General features: G+C 51.1%; 2 protein-coding genes across 2 annotated transcripts; both read left to right on the top strand.

The window, feature by feature from the left end:
* Nucleotides 1-11: 11 nt before the first annotated feature.
* RPL11 (ribosomal protein L11) lies at nucleotides 12-2,975 on the top strand. The gene is made up of 6 exons (XM_014885594.2): nucleotides 12-71; nucleotides 442-592; nucleotides 926-1,032; nucleotides 1,406-1,537; nucleotides 1,912-2,022; nucleotides 2,900-2,975. Exons 1-6 carry the CDS (start codon nucleotides 66-68, stop codon nucleotides 2,927-2,929), a joined length of 537 nt encoding a protein of 178 aa, XP_014741080.1. The 5' UTR covers nucleotides 12-65; the 3' UTR covers nucleotides 2,930-2,975.
* A 3,377-nt stretch (nucleotides 2,976-6,352) lies between these two features.
* ELOA (elongin A) lies at nucleotides 6,353-19,765 on the top strand. Its single transcript, XM_014885564.2, has 11 exons — nucleotides 6,353-6,625; nucleotides 11,352-11,408; nucleotides 12,024-12,142; nucleotides 12,943-14,131; nucleotides 14,917-15,031; nucleotides 15,201-15,356; nucleotides 15,727-15,824; nucleotides 16,040-16,220; nucleotides 16,660-16,771; nucleotides 17,055-17,206; nucleotides 17,642-19,765. Exons 1-11 carry the CDS (start codon nucleotides 6,368-6,370, stop codon nucleotides 17,701-17,703), a joined length of 2,499 nt encoding a protein of 832 aa, XP_014741050.2. The 5' UTR covers nucleotides 6,353-6,367; the 3' UTR covers nucleotides 17,704-19,765.
* The last annotated feature ends 1,144 nt before the right edge of the window (nucleotides 19,766-20,909 follow it).

Raw genomic sequence — 20,909 nt, forward strand, 5'->3', positions numbered from 1 at the left:
GGGGCGCCGCGCGCTCCCATAACCCCCCGCGGCCGCGCCCATCCCGCCTCTTCCCCGCCTCCATCATGGCGGTGAGTGCAGGACCCGCGGGCCGGAGCTAGGCCGGGCCGTCTCTATCCGCCGCCATCCGCGCTCGCCGGGGCTCGCCCGGTCGCGGCCCGTGCGGGCGGGAGCGGGGAAGGCCGGCGGGAGAGGCGCGGGGGCGGGATGGGCGCGGAGGAGGCGGTGGGGGAGCGGCTGCCATGACAGGCCGCGGCCCGCCCGGTGGCGGCGGTGCTCGAGAAAGGGCCGCGGTGCCGGGGTTCGGGCTCGGCGGGGAGCGGTGCGCGGTGTCCGGCTGTGGAAACCTTTCTCCGGAGCCCTGGCGAAGCGTCCTGGGGCTGCCGGGGCGAGCAGCGGGCCGTGGCACTCCCAGTTACACCCGGTGTCGTCTCTCCGCAGCAAGACCAAGGTGAGAAGGAGAACCCGATGCGGGAGCTGCGGATCCGCAAACTCTGCCTCAACATCTGCGTCGGGGAGAGCGGGGATCGGCTCACCCGCGCCGCCAAAGTGCTGGAGCAGCTCACGGGGCAGACCCCCGTCTTCTCCAAAGGTGAGGGGCTGCGGAGGAGCCATGTTTGTTTTCTCGGTTGTTTTCCTTCTTTTCCCACCGCGGTTTCCAGGAAAGGGCTCCTTGGCAGAGCCGCTGTCGGGAGAACTGATGTAGAACTGAGGAGCTTCAATATTCAGGGACTTGTGCATGTTTGTGCCATTTCAGTTTTGTCTCCAAACTCGGCTGCTGCTCTGCCAACATTCCTTAAGACGGAATGTGGAGATGCCTCCGTTCTTTTTAATTCCCTTGAATTTCCTGGGTGTTGAGAAGCTCGGAATCCCCCGGGTGGGAATTCTCTGGCTGTCCTCTCAGTGTAACTGTTGCTGCCTACAGCCCGATACACGGTGAGATCCTTTGGGATCAGGAGAAACGAGAAAATCGCCGTTCACTGCACGGTTCGCGGGGCCAAAGCAGAGGAGATTCTGGAGAAGGGGTTGAAGGTGAGGATTTTGGGCTGGATCCTTGGTTTGTGAAGGAACAGAATTTTTCCATTCTGACTGAAGGAAGGGGGGTGTGTGCTCTGAAATATTGCACCTGATTTAGGTACGGCTCAGATCCACGGGATGAAGTGTTCGCACTGTTTATCTGGGTGCTGTTTTATTCTTATTTAAGAACTAACTGGTGCAGCAGATGTTCTCTTTTGGGGTTCTGTCTTTCCTGCTGGGATTTAGGAGCAAGCTGGGGAGGTAAAATTTTTGGGATAAAGACTGAATAGCTTGTGAGAGCAAATTGGGGGGTCTGGTAGCAGTGGGCAGGAGTTTTAATTCTGATTGCAGTCAGGAACAAAATAATGACCAAGAACCAACGTTTCAGGTGCGAGAATACGAGTTGAGAAAAAACAACTTCTCAGACACCGGGAACTTTGGCTTTGGAATCCAGGAACACATCGATCTGGGCATTAAATACGATCCCAGTATCGGTATCTACGGCCTGGATTTCTACGTGGTGAGTATTCCCTGTTTTCTGGGCTTGTGGAAAGCTCCAGAAGGAGCCTAGAGTGAGCACTGGCTCCCATGGACTTGCTGCCAAGTGCTGGAAGATAGACTTGCATTTTGTTGACATTTTTCTAATCTGAGATTCCCAGAGCTGCCATAAAATCCCTGATTTATGACAAATCTCAGAAAACCTCTTCAGAAACAAATCTTGTTGCTCTGACAGCAGCTCCTGGAATAACACTGAAACAGCAGGGCTGGGTTTGGGGAAGGAGAGAGCAGCAGGGCATCACTGGTGAGGAAATTCCAGGTTTCCCTCCTGGAAAAGTGTTTAGGAAAACAGCAAGTGGCAGGATGAAGCAGTGCTGTTGACCTCCTGTCCTGCAGGTGCTGGGCAGGCCGGGCTTCAGCATTGCCGACAAGAAACGCAGGACTGGCAACATCGGGGCCAAGCACAGGATCGGGAAGGAGGAAGCCATGCGCTGGTTCCAGCAAAAGGTACAGCCCCTGTTTGTTTTTGTATCCCAAAGAGTTTCCTAGCATGGAACAGCGAAATGCCTCATGGAAAGGCTGGAGCAAATCACTGGGCAGATCTTGATGAGTGCTTAAATCGTAGATTTTTACTGTCCCCGAGCAGTAGAAGCTGCTACTACTGAATAGAAATGTTTGAGCACAAGCGTGTTTGTGCTTTTTGGGGTGTGCTGAACTGAAAGAGCAGCTCTTGGCAGGAGAGCTGGGAGGAATTAGCAGCTCTTGTGTAAATGGCTCCCACAGTTTTTGGAGGAGCTGCATGTGGATCGTGACTGAGGAGGCAGGGTTAGGATTTGTTGGTCTGACACAGCTCCAGGCTCAGCTGCCACACTTAGAGGATGGAGAGATCTGCAAATTCTTGGGCTTGTCTGTCCATATAATTAATAATAGGATAATGGATGGGAGCTGCTGAAAGCTGGGTTGGAAATCTCAGAGCTGGGGACTGCTGATAGTTTCTTGGGGTTTTTTTTTATAGAAAGTGTAGACAGTTTGCCTGGACTTACACAGGTCATACCCTGTGCAGGGAGGCCTCCAGCCTCATCTTGCTGAATTCCTGTTTCCCCCATCCTGCCTGGTTGTGTTTAGTGTGGCACAGTTACCTTCAGAGCCCACATTTTGGGGCCTGTGGAGGGTGTGGCTGCTGAGCACATCTTAGTGCTTATCTGAGCCCCCTTGGACTTTCCAACACAGCACAAAGGCAGTTGGCTGCAGGAAAACTGCTCTTCCATGTTTGTGTTGGCTTGGAATGACTGTGCTGACTCAAGTTTTCTGTACAGCAGCACTGCACTTTTACTTGATGGTGAATTCTCACTTGGTTCTTTTTTTTTTTTTTTTCCCCTCACAGTATGATGGTATCATCCTTCCCGGTAAATGAGCAGTTCCTGTTACCAGAGAAGCAAATAAATTTTTATAACCCCTAACTTGTGTTGTGAGTTTTGTTGGGAAGTTGATGGAAGTGAGGGTCCTTCTCCACTATTATGGTTTGGCTTTATTTTATTTTTCCAATCCATGCTGAAATCCAGTGCTGCAGGCTGGGGAGAAAAGCTCTTCTATTCTATTTCTGTGTCTGCATTCCCTGCTTAAGCTTCAAGGTGGAGATGGAGGCAGCTCAGGGGACAATTTCCTAGCACGTTTCTCGAACCTCTTCCTGCTCTCATTGCAGCCTCCCCCCAGGCACAGCAGCCCGGCCGTGCTCACCCCAGTGGGCAGAGGAGCTCCACTGCCGTGTCAGGGGCTGTAACACTTCAGGGCTACCACATCCACGCGCTGGCCGTGGAGGCCCAGCTGGTTGCCCCCAGCACGAGGCTCGGTCAGCCTGGGGCGTGCCCAGGCCTGGCCCTTCCCTCCTGCTGTCGCAGCCGGGCTCGGGGAGAAGGGGGGCTGGTGCAGCCGCCGGTGACAGCAGCTGACCGGGGAGGGAGGACGCTGGAGGCGAGGCAGGACCTGGTGAGAAAGGAGGGGTGAGGAGCTCTGCAATCTTAAGGTGTTCAGTAAAGGGGAGGGAAAACTCCCACTGAATCAAAATTATCTGGGTCAGGCCTAGAGAAGGATGGGAACTGCTCCCCCAGCCCTGCACACCTCAGTGAGAAAGTGCCATGGCTGCAGGAAGGGGTTCTTAACACGCCCAGTGCCAGCACCTTTGCTGTGTTACAAAGGACTGAGGATTTTGGGTGGCTGCCCTGGGAGCCACCCACTGGTCCTGGGGTGTGGGGCCATGCTCAGCTCATGTCAGTCTGGGCTGACACCAGGGTGTGTTTCACCTGACTCAGGCACAGCAGCTTTTGAACGTTCCCAAATCCCATTTGAACCTCCAGTCTGAAACTCAGCAGTGACCTCACCTCCTCTGAGGGAGCTGGGAGCAGCCAATAGATGAGGGAACAAATCTGGCCAGAAATAGCTGTTCCTGCTCTGTCTCACATGTCTGGGGCTGTTTATTGTGCTTGGCCACAAAGATCAGGTTTCTTGGAACTGAGTAATCAGCTCGTATTTAGAACCAGGAGGGAAGGGGGGCGTTAGGAGACTCCAAAAACATGGAGAAGAGAGAAGTTTTGGGAAAAGTTTTTGTAAAAGTTCCTGTCAGGAAAGAGGATTCAAGGCTGGGCTAGAGTGGGAAAGTGGCAGTGCCAGCATGGCCAAGCTCAGTGTGCCAGGGAGAGCAGAGGGAGCAGGGATGACTCAGGAGCAAAGTCCCAGGCACTTGAGCCATCCCTGGAATTGTGGTGTTTCATGGAGCTACCTCAATTTAAACCACTGAGAGCTCATTTATCACATCCTGGAGTGGGTCCTCAAACTGGGACCCACATGCTGCTCTCTGTGTTTGGATGTGAAATGGTTTCTGACACCAGCTCAGGATTGGATGAAGGGTCTGCAATTTTTCCTTTCAAAACAACAACACTTAAATGTTTCATTTTATCCAGACTATCCACTCATCAGAAAAATTTCCAGTTTCAGCTTTTTGGCTGGATTTGAAATGAAGATACAGGTTAAATACTAGAATTTCCCAAGAAAATAATTTTTTTTCCAAGTCTTCTTTCCAGATCCCTCAGACCTGCCTCTCCTTGAAATACAGCACTGCCAGAACCTCCTTGCTGCCAAGAAGGAAATTGTTCTGGGATAAAACAAATCTTCCAACTGCAGCACACTTCATACAAGTACAGGGGAAGTTTTGGATTGATGTCCCTGGGATCCTGCCTGTCCCCTCTGGGCACCTTTGACAGACTCCCAACTCAAAGCACATGTTTGAGTTATTCCAAAGTCTGGATGTGGGAGGGCACAGCGACCTTTATTACCTGCACTTAACTTAAAATGGGACATTATTGCTGCTCCTGATTGAAATGTCACTGCAGTGGCCTGAAAGGGGTATTTTTCACACTGATTAATCCTGGCTGCTGGATTAATCTAGAGAGCTGGAGTGATTTGAAGAGATTTCAAAGGGCCCAGACAGCAAGGCAAGCTTTTATTCTGGCTTTTTAAATTTCTCTTAAAAGACAATCATTGTCCTCACATCCTTTCAGTGCTGCTAATCTTAGCCCCGATTACTGAGCCAACAGCAGAGCAGGGGAACACTGCCTTCAGAAAGTTGTGTCAGGTTTTTTATTTTCTTTAACCAGACAGAGTCCCTCTCCTTTTCCTGCTGGTGAGTTCCATCAGAATCTGAGTCACAGCCAGTCTGGAAAACTACCTGGGCACTGCAGCTCCAGGCACTCTTTTGCTGCTAATAATTCCTCCAGCCTCGTTTTAGAAAGCAACAAAGGCTTTTCCCCCATTTTCCATTATTCAGCAGTTCCTGGCCCCACACAAGGTGTGTGCTGATCCTGCCAGGTGTGTCCTGGCTCTCCATGACTCACCCACAGGCTGGGGCTGCTCTTACCTTGCTTTCAGACAGGTTTATCCAGGGGGAAGCTCTGCCCAGTTCCAGGATTTGCAGGTTGAGGTGCAGAGACCCTCAACTTTCCCCATACAACATCCTCCTCTCTCCTCTCCCAGCCAGCTGACTGCTCTTATAACTTCTACACTTAGAGCAGGCTTTTGGGGTGATGTGAGGTCAGCCACCCTTGGCCAAGACCCAGGGGCACGGAATGGGCTGGACTCATGTCCAGACTCTGACCTGGAATGGGCTGGACTCAGATCCAGACTCTGACCTGGAATGGGCTGGACTCAGGTCCACACTCAGCTGAGACACAGGAGTGCAAGAACGTCCTTGCTGCCAACAGTCCCAAAGAAAAAAAGCCATTGGGAGAAAACAGGAATAGGTGTGAAGTGACATTGCCTCAGGAAAATAAATGTGTCCAGTTCTGGGCTCCTCAGATCAAGAAAGACAAGGAGCTGCTGGTGTGGGTCTAGAAGAGGGAACAATGATTAAAGAACTAATGGAGAGAGACTGTGGGAGCTGGGCCTGGACAGTCTGGAGAAGGGAAGGCTGAGAGGGGATCCCATCAATCCATACAAACATCCGCAAGGACTGTCAGAACACAGTGCCAAACTGTTCAATAGTGTCCAGGATGAGGAGCAATGGCCATAAACTAAACCAGGAGTTCCACCTCAACATGAGGAAGAACTTTTTTCCATGAGGGTGGCAGAGCCCTGCAACAGCTGCCCAGGGAGGGTGCGGAGTCTCTCTCTGTGAGCACATCCCAAACCGACCTGGACGCGTTCCTGCTCCAGGTGACCCTACCTTGATATGGGGTTGGACTGGACGATCTCCAGAGGCTCCTTCCAATCGCAACTCCCGTGGGATTCTGTGACAGCCCGCCCTGAGGGCGGAGCTGACAGAACAGCGGCTCCCCTCAGCGCGGCCCTGCCAGCACTCAAGATGGCGCCGCTGCCAGTCCCAAACATGGCGCCCGCCGCCCTCTGCCCTCACCCGCCATGGCCGAGGCCGCGCTGCGCCGCTTCCGCTTCCTGCCCACAGCCAAGATGGCGGCAGCAGCGGGGCAGCGCCGTGGGCCCGGCGGCCGCTGAAGCCGCTTCCGCCGCCGGCGGCTCTCCAGCAGTAAAAATGGCGGAGTCGGTGCTGGAAGTTGTGGGCCGGCTCCAGGCGCGGCTGGCGGGTAGCGCCGAACCCAAGAAGGTGATGGGGGCTGTCTCAGCCGGCCGGGGCCCCGGCAGTGGGGACGGGGGTCGAGAGTGCGGGGGGCGCTGGGCAGGGCCTCGCTCTGCCGGGGCTTCTCCTGCGTGGAGTTCGGTGCCCGGCCGGGGCCGCGGTGCGTGCGGGGAGACGTGCGAGCTGCCCGGGGCTTGTCCCCGGCTCGCAGGCCCTGGGGGTCCCGTTGTGTCCTTTGTGGAGTCTCCCCGTGGCAGTGGTGGGCGGGCGTCCCTTTTCAGGGTGCCTCCGTGGCAGGTTTGGGGTGGTGGCAGGGGTCCTATGGCAGGTCCTGCCGCGACACTGGCAGGCGGGGATCCCATCTGTGGTCCCCCTTGGGCAGTGGCGAGCAGAGGTGTCCTTGTTGGGGTCCCCCTTGGCCAGTGGCGAGCAGGGGTCCCTTTCGGGGTCCCCCTGGCAGGGCTGGGGCCCGGCTGGGCACACGGGCAGCGGAGAACTCGCCGGAAAAGTCTTGCCCTGGTGACGTGTGCGGTGGCGGAGCCGCGGTGCCGAGTGAGCCCACGCAGGGAGGCACCGCCGCGGGGCTGGGGGGGACACGGCTCCCGGCCCGGAGCTGGCTCCTGTCGCCTCCGTTCCCTCTGGCCTTGGGGGACTTGATGGGCTTTTCTTGCCACTCTCCACGAGGGAATGTGCCCGCTTCCAAAATGTTCTGCCCGCAGCGGCTGTCGTGGAGCGGCTGCTGTGCTGCCCCGACCTGCCTTGGGCTCGCTGTGCTCGGTGACACTGACTGCCCTGCTGGGCACCAGCGTTCAGAGCTGGTTTTTCCAGTGAAATTTGGAATTATGGTTGAACTTGGGCATGCTGTTACTCCATTCTCCCGTTTTAAGGGGGGAGCATCTGTTGAGAGTACTCACACGTGTTCGATTCACGTTTTGTGTAATTCATGTGAAAGAGGAGGCAGGCAGGGCTGTGCAGCTGCTCCGTGCTGGGCTGACTCTGTTTCACTGAGAAAAACACCTGTAGGACTCGCTTCCCAAGATCTCCCACCAGCCAGGAAGAGGAGAGGATGCTCGAGTGCTGAGCCTTTGAAATGGGAGCCCCTGTAGGAGCTCCAGCCTGGCTGGGGGTGATGCGATGGGATCTGGTTACTCTTCTCACCCTCTCAGCCAGGACCAGAGCAGGCTTTAACCGGTGGAGCCACAAACGGAGCTGAGGCCTTGCCAAGGAGTCCGTTCCGGGGGGCCTGAGCTTCGTGGTGCTGAGACCATGGGCAAAACTTCAAATATAGCCTCAGCACTCTGTGCACAGAGAATGAGTGCTGCTGTTCTCTGCCCTTGTGTGAGCTCAGGGCAAGAGCTGCTGGTGATTTTCTGGAGCACTGCAAGTCTCGGGGCAGTGTTTGCACAGCCCGACTCTTTCTCCAGTGACCTCGTGGTGTGAAGTCGTTTCTTGCTCTGTTGATCCTGGGCGGTTTTGCAAGGGCAGGCAGAGGAGGTAAAGCAGGGCAATGACTTGAAAACCTCTTTTCTTCCCCAGCAGAAAGGCCCTGTGACCTATATTCGTTATTTCTGATACTTTTCCAACCATATCTTCAGAAGCATTAGTGGTTTAAACCCTGAATTTAGTTGCCATTGCATTGTCTTGTTAAATATTATGAGGACCTTCCTGTTGAAGAAATTTTACCCCATTTGTCAGCAGGACAAATCCACGGCATCCCTGGGTGCTGCCCATTCCCAGTCCTCACTTTTTTTGCCTGGTCCTTTCAAAATATTTTATCAGGAATGTGAAAGAATAATATTTGCCTAGTATCATGTACAACTCACTGCCTTGCTGAAAGGTGTAAAATGTTGTTATTACTGGTTTCGGGTGAAAACTGGGCTGCTGGCATGGAACAGTGCAAGTGAAATCTTGGACAATGCTGTCATGGTTTGGAAAGAGTCCTTTTTTTTTCCAGCAGAGGAGGTACAAGCTCTGCTCCAGGGCTATGGGAAGAAAAAGGAGAAGGAAAACATGAGCAAGAACATCTTCATGGAGGCAAAGCTGTGCTGGAGCAATTTGATATTAGTGTGTGTTTTTAGTGTCGTAATGGTCTGGCTGCCTTCTCTGAGAGAAAGAAAACCATCCACCCATGTTCAACAGAACTTGATTGGAGCTTAAACTCAGGGAAGGTTTTCTGGATTGTGTCTTGGCTGACTGAAGCCCTGCCCTGTGCTGGGGTGTTTTACAAGAGTTTTGTGCTGTGTGTCTCACAAGATACGAGCCTGGTGTTTTTTGGTTTGTATGATCTTGGTTATTTGCAAGATGAGCTGCCAGATTTAGAATCCCAGGATTGTTACAGGCTGGAAAAGACCTCCAGGATAGAGTCCAACCTTTGATTGAACCCTTCCATAATAACTGAGTTCCACACTGAGTTGTTTCTTGAACACGTCCAGGAATGGGGACTCCACCACCTCCTCCCAATGCCTGACCACCTTTCTGTGAAGAAATTCCTCCTGTTGTCCGAAATTCTTCCTGATATCCCTTTAACCTAAGTGGGATGAACTCCATCAGCTTGTTTCCAAAGGAAATAAAGTTTAATATGAGTTTTTAAGCCTCAGTGCATCAAAGTTGTCTCACTTGGTGCATCTCATGCACAAGGACCTGTGTTCCATGGAGGAAGTGACTGCAGTGGCTGTGGAATAACTCAGCTCCTCTTGAGACGTGTTCTGGATCAAGTGTGTGGCTCTCCTGGTCTCCAACCACACTGAGAACAGCATTCCCATTGAGAACAGCATTTCTCTTCCTGGAATTCAGCCCTGAAGGCAACAAATAACTAAAGAGCAAACAGAACTGTGGGAGATGCTGCAGTAGGGTGTAGCTAGAAAATATCTGGGAGGATTTAGGGATACCAGAACGAGTTCTCCTTCAGTTCTTACTCTCACAGTGGGATTTTGTAAGCTCTGGAACAAACCTTTCTAGGAATTTAATTAGCTCACAGAGATGCTGCTGCTTTAATATTGTCCTGGTTTACTCTTTTTTTCTATCCACTACAAAAATCCATCCTTCTTCCCCTTCCCGTCCCCTTTGCGCACACAAGTCCAAACTCCTTTTTTACCAATCCCAGAAGGATTTTGGCCTTCCCAGAGGGATTCTGATCCCTGAACTGTGGCAGGCAGGCTGAGGAGAGGCAGCAGAGTTGGGCTCTGTCTCTGCTGCCTTTGGTTTGATGGCTTCAATTGCCAGAGCACTTGTTGAGCAGCTGTGCTGGCAAGGCAACAGCAGCCACTCTTGGTATCAGCGCTTCACTCTTCTAAAAACCAAGAAAACCGAAACCTCCTGTCACAGTTATTAGGTCCTAAATATAAAGGAGTGGTTTCTAGTGAACAGAAGTTGTGGTTTTGCTTAAGTCAGAGGAACCCTTCTCTGGGTGTCGAGGAGTGTTTCCTCTTTGAAAGCAAGAGGTCTCCTCAAATAGGTTAAAGGAACTGATTTGCCTCCACAGGAAGGAAACCTGCAAACCTGTGTGATCCTTGCACGGTGCCCGTGGGGGTGATTGGGTGTCAGCTTAGGCTGACTGTGCTGATTTGAGCACGAGCACAGTGTTTTAAAGAGAAGATCTTCTGGATCAGGGGCAGCCCTTTGTATGGCATATAGCATAGGAGTGCTGAGCACAGCCTGGGCTGTATAGGGGCTATAATAATGGGAATGCTGATGAGGCTGGACTGTGGCTATAGCTGAGCTGTGGGAAATGATGTGAGGGGCAACAGTGCTGTCAGAGGTGTTCTACCATGTACTGTAGCTACAGAGCCAACAGACATCGTGGTGAGGCCATGTCCCAAACCACCTGGGTGGCAGAGGTACAGGAACATGCCCTTCCCTTCGAATCCTACAATCATTAGGGTTGGAAAACACCTCCAGGATCATCCAGTCCAACTTGTGACCCATCCCTGCCTTGTCAGCCAGCCCAGAGCCCCATGTCTGGTCAATCCTTCAACACCTCCAGGGATGGTGACTCCACCACCTCCCTGGGCAGTCCATTCCCATGCCTGGCCACCCTTTCCTGAAGAAATTTCTCCTGGTGTCCAAGCTGAACCTCCCCTGGTGCAGAATGAGGCTGTTTCTTCTTGCCAAGCTCCTCATTGGACAGGGCTCCTTGTCCCACCCTGGAGCAGCTGAAGGTGCTGGCAGAGCCTTGCTTGGGGTGTGTGGAGGAAAAAATACTTCCCTGGTGTTTGGTGAAGGGAAAAGAGTTGGGCAAAAGGGAAGGAATTTGGAAGGGATCAGGTGCTGTTTTAGCACCTGATTGAAGAGAGCCTGTCAGCAGTGGAGACAGAGGCCCCTCTTAGGTCTTTAAGAACATCTAGAAATCTTCCTTCCCCTTTTTAGTTTGTTTTGTTCCCACTGCTCTTGCCAAGGGGTGTGATTCCACCACCACCTTCTGAGAGTCAAAGGCTTCCAAGTCCTTTCTTCTTCTTGCTGTGTGTTTCTGTTCCTAGTGCTTTAAGCCAAATTTAAGTTGCAGTCCTGTGTGAAGCAAACGTAAATATTTGAGTGTGTTACAAGACTTTCAGCTGGGTTCTTGTGGGCAGAGACAAGATCTTTTTGCAGTTGGCCCTCGTGTTCAGCTTCTCAGGAGCTTTTTTGGAGTGAGACAGCAGCTCTCAGCCACTTGGATCTTCCCAATGAGCTCTCAGGCAGTGCAGCATTTTCTTCCTCCCTAATCCCCATCTATGGTTCTGTGTGACAACTCTGAACAATTCTCTTGTCTCCACAGCTGCTGAAGAGTCTGAAGAGGCTGTCAGAGTTACCCATCACTGTTGACATTCTGGTGGTAAGAGCTGTGAAATCTCTGGGGTTTTTCATGGTGTCTGTGGAGTCCCAGGGAGAGCTGTTTTTGCTGTTTTCCATGGAGGTGCTGCTTGCCCTGGAACAGGGTGTGTTGCTTTGGCCACCTGCTCCAGCCCAGTGCCATGGGTGTGATTGTGATAAGATTCTGGAAATGCCAGGCACGGGCAAGGAGCATGCCAGGGCAGGTGGGAAGCCATGGAGGACAATTTGTCATGCTCAGTTCTCCCAAAAGCTTAACACCTGACTGGGATATGAGAGTTGGAGCAGATCCCAGCAATAACAAATCAGCAGGAAATGAGAAAGTGCTAATCCTTACAGTTTTTAATGGCTTCTGTCTTCAAACTTGCCAGCTCTTGTGGTAAATACTGACTTGGGTTATTAATACAAATAATTAGTATTTGACTAAGATAGAATTAACTCTTTGATTTACATGTAGTGAGTGATATCAAGCAGCTGAAAACATAATAAAAGTGATATCCTTGCTGTTAGATCAAGGGCAGCAGTAGGGAAGTGTGTTGATTCCATTGACTCTTCAGGGAGTTTAGCAGGAGTGAGAATTCCTGTTTTGCTGAGATGGATTCATGGCTCTCTCCTGAAGGAGACAGGAGTTGGGAAGACTGTGAACAGCCTGAGGAAACATGAACTCGTGGGAGATTTTGCCAAGGACCTCGTGGCCAGGTGGAAGAAGCTGGTGCCGGTGGCCCAGGAGGCAGAGCGGTGAGTGAGCCCCATGGATGAGCTTTGGGAATGTTTTTTCAGTGGATATTTCAAACCTCTCTGGCCAAGGCTCTGGAAAAACTTGTAAAACCAATATGTGAACTCTGCCTGGGGGTTTTGCCTTGTTTTGGCAGAAACTTCCTGCCTTTGCTGGCTCTGGAGTGTTGGGATGATGACAGCTGCAGTTTTCATGTGGAAGTTGGGGCCAACTTTCAAGAATTTGCAGTTTGATGAAGAGATTAACAGGAGATGCCAAAAAAAGTGCCCTTAATAAAGAAAAAGATGCAGTCGGCTTGCTTCCCATTTTATGATTCTGAAGACAGGAAGTTCTAGGCCCAAGTAATTTGAAAGAATGCTTTTATGAGCCAGAATCCTATGGAAACTGGAAGTTATTGCTAGCAGGCATGTGGCAGTAACAAAGCTGTGTTGAACCCAGTAGAGATCAAATAGATTTGAGTGATAAAGGCCCAGTTATTAATGGGAATTTAAAGGAGTAATATTCTCGTGTGTTGAACTGGGGCACATTTCCCACAGCATCACACAGCCAGGAGTGTGTAGGGATGGAGTAAGTTCTGTTTCTAGTTTTATTAAAAGTGCTTCATCAATTCGTGCACTAGAAATTAAATTTTTAAATCCTTGAATGTTGCTGTTCCTTAGAGATTTAGTGGGATTTTTGCCACCAAAATACAAGCTACCAAATACAACCTTAGTCTTCTGTGAGAAGTGTTCCAGTCCAGGGAATGGCTCTTTTCATTCATGTTGGGCAGTATTAATCTCTTTGTGGTTCCTTCTCCCTTCAGAAATAACCTGGACTCTGAAGACCGTGACTATGAGAGGAGCAGCTCGAGCAAAAGGCATCAGGAATCTTCCCTCAGAGAGGATGAGGAGGCTGATCAGGATTACTCAGAACCCTTCCAGCCTTCTTGTAGCCAGTCCTATAGCCCAGATCATAGGGAAAAGAAGTCCAAAAGGTATCCTAGGCCTGAGAGAGCCCACGAGACTTATGGCTATGGCAGCCACCAGGGGAAGGCTTGGGGCACATCCTCCCCGGTGCTCTCTTCAGACCAGGAGTACTCGGACTGTGGACAGGCTGTGTCACCAGAGCCCAGTGAGAGCCCTCAGGATATGGACACAGACCCTTATGCCTCTGAGGAACAGGAAGAACCAGCACTATTCCATGGAAAAGCCAGCAAAGGCCACAGCTTGCAGGAGAAGCTCGGGGCGGGCCGGGAGCGCGGCTCCGGCGATTTCTGCGACAAAGGGAACGCGAGTCGGAGCAAAGAGCACAAATCCTCACACAAGAAGCAGAGACTCGATGCCTTCAGCCCAGAGAGGTTGCACAAAGCTTCCTTTAAAGAGCAGCTCCGAGAATCGCCCGTGGCAGCAGCCAGCAAGGAGAAGCAGAGGACGTCAGAGGGCACCAAAAAGGAGAAGAATCGGGAAAGCGGCACCTCCAGGAAGGAGAAGTTGCACTCGTTGCCACACTCAGAGGAACCTTTGGACAACCATGTCAAGAAGCAAAAGCATCGGGACTCTGAGAAGAGCAAATTGGAAAAGTCCAAGCAGAGCCTGGAGAGCTCAAACTCCGAGAAACGGAAAGCTGAGAGTGACTCAGGCAATAGGATCAAGGAAAAGGGGGGTTCTGGGAGCTTAAAGTCTTCGGAGGGGAAGCGCAAAATCTCTGATGTGGACAAAAAATCAGTGGGGTTTTCTTCAAATCCTGGGGAGGGGGAAGCAGAGGATGAGTTTGAACAGCCTACAATGTCGTTTGAGTCATATCTCAGCTATGACCAGCCCCAGAAAAAGAAAAAGAAAGTGGTCAAACCCTCGGCTGGGTCAGCTGGGGACAAAGACCGAGGGCACAGCAAGCAGAACGGATCCAAAGCCAGTACCAACAGCTCGAGCTCCAGTCAGAAAAGTCCAAGCCACAAGAGAACAAGTGAGAAAAAGGCAGAGAAGAAAACCCCAGAGCCTCCTAAACCAAAGAGGGTAAGGTTTGGTAAGAAAGCAGAATAAGATGTGAGCTTAGAATCCAGCCCAGCTTACAGTGCATCTCCTGCTAACAAGGTTCCCATGTCTCCCCTCTTAAGCTTCTCTAAAATGGACCTTTTTTAGTGTCCAGAAATGGAAGAGCTGGTGGTACAAGGCAGCTCATTCCAGAAGACAAACCTTCTTTTGTGAAAGCCTGGAAAATGAGCAATATTTCTGTACAGATCCTTTGTCACATGGGTGCCAGGGTTTAGTGTCTAAATAGGGACTAATATGTAAAATCTTTACTGTTTCATCTTTTTACTCAACTTTGAAACACTTGGCTCTTCACAAAGTGGTTTTTATAAGGTTTAGCAGCATTTTAAATCCTGCTTTGCCATTCATTCTAATAAGCGCTTCATAAAATTCCATATCAAAGTTTTCAGTTTCTCTCAGTTTCTGAGGTTCCCTTCTCCTCCACCAGTGCAAAATTTTTTGCAGGAAGAGGAGAAGAGGCAGAACTGGTAAATGAGTGTCTGAGATCAAGGAAAAGCTTCTGCTTGTCCTGAATAGGTTAAAAACATGGATGGCTCTTTCTGGAAGGTGCTGAATGATTCAGATCCCAAATTCTGGCTTCTTCCTATTGGCAGCCACTCCCTGAGGTTGTTCCCTGGTGCAAACTGAGCAGCATGGAGTGGTTTATTCAAAATATCCAAAAAAACCCAGTTCAGTGCTGTTTGTACACTGGTGGAATGTCACATTCTGCTTTATTCCTGTCTTATTCCATGTACATCCTCTCCTTCCAGATAATTTTAGATGTGGTACCGACGTTACCAGACATCCCCCTGCCCCCCATCCAGGCCAATTATCGTCCTCTTCCCTCGATTGAGTCCATCACCTGCTCCCAGACAAAAAGGAAAGGTATGTTGGGCAGGAACATGGGTTTGGAATGAGCCAGACTGTGGGAGAGAGCAGGAGTGGATGCTTTGCCCTTTAGGTCACTTCTGGGTGACTCCAATTTGTGCCATTTATCAGGACAGGCTGTTTCTTTTCTCTGTCCCCTCCTCATTCCAAGTGTTTCCCTCCACAGCAGTGTCCTCGCCAGTGGAGGAGAGCGAAGCGGGTTTCACAGGCCGGCGGTTAAATTCCAAAATGCAGGTGTACTCTGGCTCCAAAACTGCCTACCTCCCAAAGATGATGTCCCTGTACCAGCAGTGTATCAGGGTCCTCAGTAACAACATCGACTGTAAGTGCCTTTCCTTGTCTCAGACTCATTGTGCACGTGCACTGAAATTTTGGCAACTTGTTGCTACAGACCCCAGCAGTTCCCCTTTGTTACAAACATGGGAAAAATCCCACTCGAAGTCCAGGTGCTGCAGGGATCAGCGCCCAGAATGCTTTCAAGCAGTGCTAAAGCACTGGAAATTGTGGCAAAGCTTGCACAGATATTTCTCAACTTGGAGATATTGGTGCCTGAGGTTCCTTTCTCCTCCCCTCATCCTGTGTGGTGTTGTGCAACACTGCAGTTTTCTCACTGTGTTTCAAGGTGTCAAGCCCTTTCCTTGGCAAGGAAGGAGCAGGATAATTAATACCCTGTGCTTCTTGCTTCTCTCTAGCAATCTATGAAGTGGGTGGTGTCCCTTTCTCCGTGCTGGAGCCGGTGTTGGAGAGGTGCACCCCGGAGCAGCTGTATCGCATCGAGGAATGTAACCATGTGAGTGCCTTGGCCTGGGAGAAGGGATGTGATGTACAGGGCTGTCCTCACCTGCAAGAACAGAACAGCAAAGCTTTTTGATGGACAGAGGTGACTTTTGCTAGTCCTGAATTCCTGCACGTGGGCCCTGCTGGAATTCCAGTGACACCAGCACCGAGGGAAGAGGGATTGGAGGAGTCAGGAGGGAATCCCAGCTCTGTGTGGGTTTGCTTTAGGTGCTGGTGGAGGACACGGATCAGCTGTGGCACAACCACTGCCTGAGAGACTTCAAGAACGAGAAGCCCGAGGAGTTCGAGTCGTGGCGGGAGATGTACCTGCGGCTGCACGACGCGCGCGAGCAGCGCCTGCTCATGCTGGCCCGCAACATCGGCTCTGCCCACGCCAATAAACCCAAAGGTGGGCCTTAAGCGAGCCTTAAAACCAGTCCAGTTTAGGAGCAGCTTAGCTCTGTGTGTTGCCTTTGCTTTGTGGTTTAGTGGTGTCTTGCTGTCATCCATGAAGGTGTTGATGCAGCTCGGTATTTTACAGCAGTGTTGAGTAGGCTCCTGTTCCATGTGGCTTCTCCATGGAAGAGAACCAGGGTGGGGGGAAACATCCCTGGTTTTTGGGTGAACTTAATGAGAACTGCTGAGCTGATTAGTCTGATTTCTCACTGTGAAAGGTTCAGACCTTAGGAAGGAGGTCTGAACTATTTTCAGGAGCAGAAAGAGACTGTCATTATTTCTTTGAATGGATGGATTAGGGAGAGGTGGATGAACTGTCAGTAGTAAAACAATCAGTAAGGAGCCTCCTTTAGAGCCAGCTGGATGTGATGTTTCCCTCTGGCCTCTTGCAGGGAGAGTGGCCAAGATGGCATTTGTGAACTCTGCAGCAAAGCCCCCTCGGGACGTACGGAGGAGACAGGAGAAGTTTGGAACTGGAGGCCCCCTTCTGCCAGAGAAGACCAAGTGAGTGTTTCTCTGTAGCACTTGCTGCTGCTCAGGGCCTGCTGCCAGCTGCCCCCTGAAGCTCAGGAAAGGATTCTGTGTGTCTGGGAGCTCCTTTTGCAGGGAAACTTGTAACTGTAATCACTCCCTGTTTTCTGTTGGGAAGCCCGGAGATCCGGGTCACTGCTGCTTCCACTTTGTATCAGCCCTGCTGCTGTTACAAACCTGGCTTGAGTCTGTAGAATTGCCTCAAACCACGGAGAATCCTTGATGGAAATAAATGCCTGTCCTGTGTCTTTTCCAGAATAAAACCAGTCCTGTACACATCCAGCAAAAGCCACGCTCGGGCGAGTGACGAGCAGTCCTACGATGGGCCCAGCACCAGCAGTGCCCACTCGGTCCCATCTTCAGGTAGCACCTTCTCCTCCTACGACCCCAGGAAACCCCCTGTGAAGAGTAAGTACAACCTGCAGGACATCCCTGTGCTCTCTCAGAGCTTCTCCTTCACAAACAGCTGCTGTGGGAGAATTCCAGGCTGTGCAGGAGGGTTGATGTTGGTATCTGTCCTCTATTCAAACTTTTTGCATGAGGAACAGCAAAGGGAAACATCTGATTCACCTGCTCAGAGCTGACTGTACCAGCCTGTCCTAATGGTACCAGTGAGACAGAACCTCTGCAGGGAGGGTTTAACCAGGGATCTGTGTTGGTGCAGTGCAGAAAGCAGTGGATTCTCCTTAGTCTGTGACCTGAAAATTCAAACACTCGTGTCTGCCACGGGCTGCAGATTTCAATTGCTCTGAGCTCTTCTTCTATCCCTTTTGCTTTCATGTGGGGTTTTTTTTTGGTTTGATTCAGTGGTGGTATTTTTTTTTCTTTCTTCCTTTTTTGCAGAAATTGCACCAATGATGGCAAAGACTATCAAAGCTTTCAAAAACAGGTTCTCTCGGAGATAAGTTTGCAGTGCTGAGCTGGGCCTTTCTCTCATGGGGAGGAGTGGCACTGAATGGGGAGAAGGTACCCGAACAGCCCTTCCTTATCTTTGAACTCTTTGGAGGCTGCAGCTGCTGGGAGAAGCTTCGATCTGCACAAGATGACGGCACAGTATTTTATCTTTAATTCTGGTCCCTTTCTCAGTGTCAAGCCCCCCCTCTTTTACCCCCTGTCCTCAACATTCTGTTTCTGGCTTTGTCATCCATCAAAAGAAGGGTGTACAGAATCTCCTGACACAGGAAAATGTGAAATCTTGGCACCTGCTGAGAGTGGAAGATCCAGAGACTTATTTACTATTTAACCTCTTAATAAATTATAAAATGGTTTTAATTAATATTTTGCCCCTCTACCCTGCTGTATTATTTATGTTGCTCCCAGTAGTCTCTCCCCTCCCAACCCAATCCTGGGGGTCAGCCTTGGTGACTTGAGCTGGAATCCATCTGAGTGGACACTGGGTGTCACAGGAGCCTTTCCTGTGATCTGGTGCCTGCTGGGCCCAAAGTCTCACCTGGAGACTCTGGGACAGGTAGGACCAGTGGCCCAGCCACTTGTCAGTCCTTTGGCAAGTGCATCCAGCCCTGAGGCTTTGCTCCTTGCTCGTGTGTGTCAATAAAATCTGAGCTCTTGACCTTCTCTGTGCTGTTGCTGTAGATCCTGTACAGGTGCTTCTGTGGTCCTGCAGGGATGCCAAGAGCTTTTGGGGACATTTCCTCTGCTGCTGTTGTCTTCTGCTGGCTACTGGGAATAGAACTGCCAGGCATTTGGGAGTTGTACTGTGCACGAGTCAGATTTTAACTTTTTATCTGGAGAGAGATAGGGGACTTTGCAATAGAAAGCAATTTTTAAATACCAGTGAAGGCATTGTTTGCCTCTTTTAGTGGGAAGAAGGAATACTTCTGTCTTGTTTTCTGTGTGGAACTGCAAAGGATTTATTTCCAGTTGGGAAGCTGGTGCCTAAATCCTGTCTTTTCCCTGTACATTTTGCTCTGTCCCCTCTGGAAAAATCCAAGGATTTTGGTCTTTGAACCTGAAACCACTTGAATGAGGTTGGAGGGAAGTGAGTGACGGAATGTGGCTGTTGTAACACGTGTGTGTCCTTCAGAGCAGGAGTTCCAAAGGCTCCCTTGTACCTGGTGTGTGAGGAGCTGGAGCTCAGGAAGGGGAAGGTGTTGATGGGGTTGGTGGGAGTGTCAGGGAGTGCCCTGGAGCTCCTGGAGAGGTCAGACCCTGCTGAGGCTCCTGGAGCCCTGCTGAGGATGTGAGGATGGAGCTGGGCACAGCCAGGAGCTGCGCTGTGCTGTTGGGAAGGTTTCTGCTTGTGGGGTGTGACTGGGGAAGGTTCCTGCTTGGGTTTTGTCTGCCCCAAAGGGAACTCCGGGGGTGGTGCAAGCAGAGGATGGGGCTGGGGAGAGCCCAGGGCTTGTGGCCACTCTGGGAGGGCTCTGGGGTCCGACGGGGTCGGAGAGGGGAGGGATTCTCCTGTTCCAAGCCATATTTGCTGCCCTTGGACTTTGCTGTCTGGGTGGAAAAGATGCTGGTAGTGGATGCTGTTGTTGGCAGCTCCTGAGAAGCTCTGCTGCTGGCTTTCTGTGGCTGCCAAATCCCAAACCGGTGGAGTTGTCTGTGTGCACTGACCGGGGGAAACCTTGCTGTGAAGGGTCCTCCCTGGAGGGCTCTAAAAAAATCCCTCTTTTGCTTCTGGTTTCTGTTTGGTTGTTTGTTTCTTTCCTTTCTTTTTTTTTTTTTCCTCCTCCTTTAAAAGAAATGTCTTTCTTTAAAACCATTCTGAACATCTGTCTCCTGATTATTTGGTCTATTCTTTGTTTAGTTTGAAATTCTTGGAAGAATGTTCTCAGACTCTCATGTGCTGTAAGTTTGTTACAGTCCCAGATGCTTTAATGTTACCGTGCAGCATTTCAGTGTGTGTTGTGCTGTAAAATAATGGCTCCTTACTCTCCTGTGTTTTTGCTGTATTTAATTTTGCTGTATTTTTAATTAGATAACAATATATTCTCTTCTGCTGACCATTGTGCTACTGTTTATTTCTCCTCTGTACTTGGGGTAGGGGCAGAGGGGAGGGAAGCAGAGCCTGGCATCGTGTTCAGACACGATGGAGCTTTGAGCAAAGGATCTGGGTGATGCCCAAGAACGATTCTGGGCACTGCTAAACTGCCAATTAATTGATTTCCCAGCTCCACACTCAGCATTGCTGTGTTGGGGGAGATGCTCTTTCCCTCTCAGAGCAGCCCCTTTGCTCCAGGCTTTGCCTGCTGTGTCCATGTTTTGTTCGTGGCATTGCAGGGAGGTGACTCTGCTCTCACAGGGGTGATGCCAACCCCTCACCCTTCCCTTCCTTTTGCTCAGACACTAAATCCAGCCTGGGGAGAGGCAGGCGCCGGCCCTCAGCTGGGAGCAGAGCAGGGATATTTCCCCTGGGGACACACTACGCAAAGTCTGGGATCAAAGTGCTCCTTCCTGGTCTCGGGCTGTGACACTTGTGCAGTTGTTCTGTGCTCCACCACACACTGAAGGATGGAGCAGAGCTGCCTCTTCCCCCTTCCCACCCATCCCTGTAGGATGAGGAGGGGAGGAGAAGGGGGGGGGGGGGGGAGTAACTTGGACTCGTATTTGTATTTTGGTCCCAAACTGTGTATATATACAATTTTCTATGTTCCTTTTTTGTGGTAACTAAGATGAATATTTTAATTAGATAAGTTATATGAAAAAGAGGAGAATCATGTCTTAATAAAAGCCAAACACTGGACCGTGGCTGCTCGTTCTTTCCTGACACTGACAACGAATGTTAAACACACCATTAGGAAACGTCGGAGGGTGATGCTCCGGTATCCCACTCCGCTCTCCCCCCCGGTATCCCGGCGGGGGTGCTGCTCCCGTTTCTGTGCTGCTTGGAACAATCCCCACGGGTAACACCCTCGGAACCTTTGCGGGAAAGCAGCAGCTTCACCATTCCACGGGTAGGGTCAGGGCGGGCTGTGGGGCCGGGACCACCGGGACCCTTCCCGGGACCACCGGGGCTCCTCCCCGGGAGCAGCGGGCGGTCCGTGGGCTCAGCACGTGCAGCCCCAACTCACGCCCACATGGGGCGTGGCTACGGGAAAACGGACCAATCACTGCTCCGCGTGGGCGTGGCTATGGAAATACGGGCGCG

This window comes from Sturnus vulgaris, chromosome 24, assembly GCF_052056855.1.
Source record: "Sturnus vulgaris isolate bStuVul1 chromosome 24, bStuVul1.hap1, whole genome shotgun sequence".
NCBI classification, from domain to species: Eukaryota; Metazoa; Chordata; class Aves; order Passeriformes; family Sturnidae; genus Sturnus; species Sturnus vulgaris.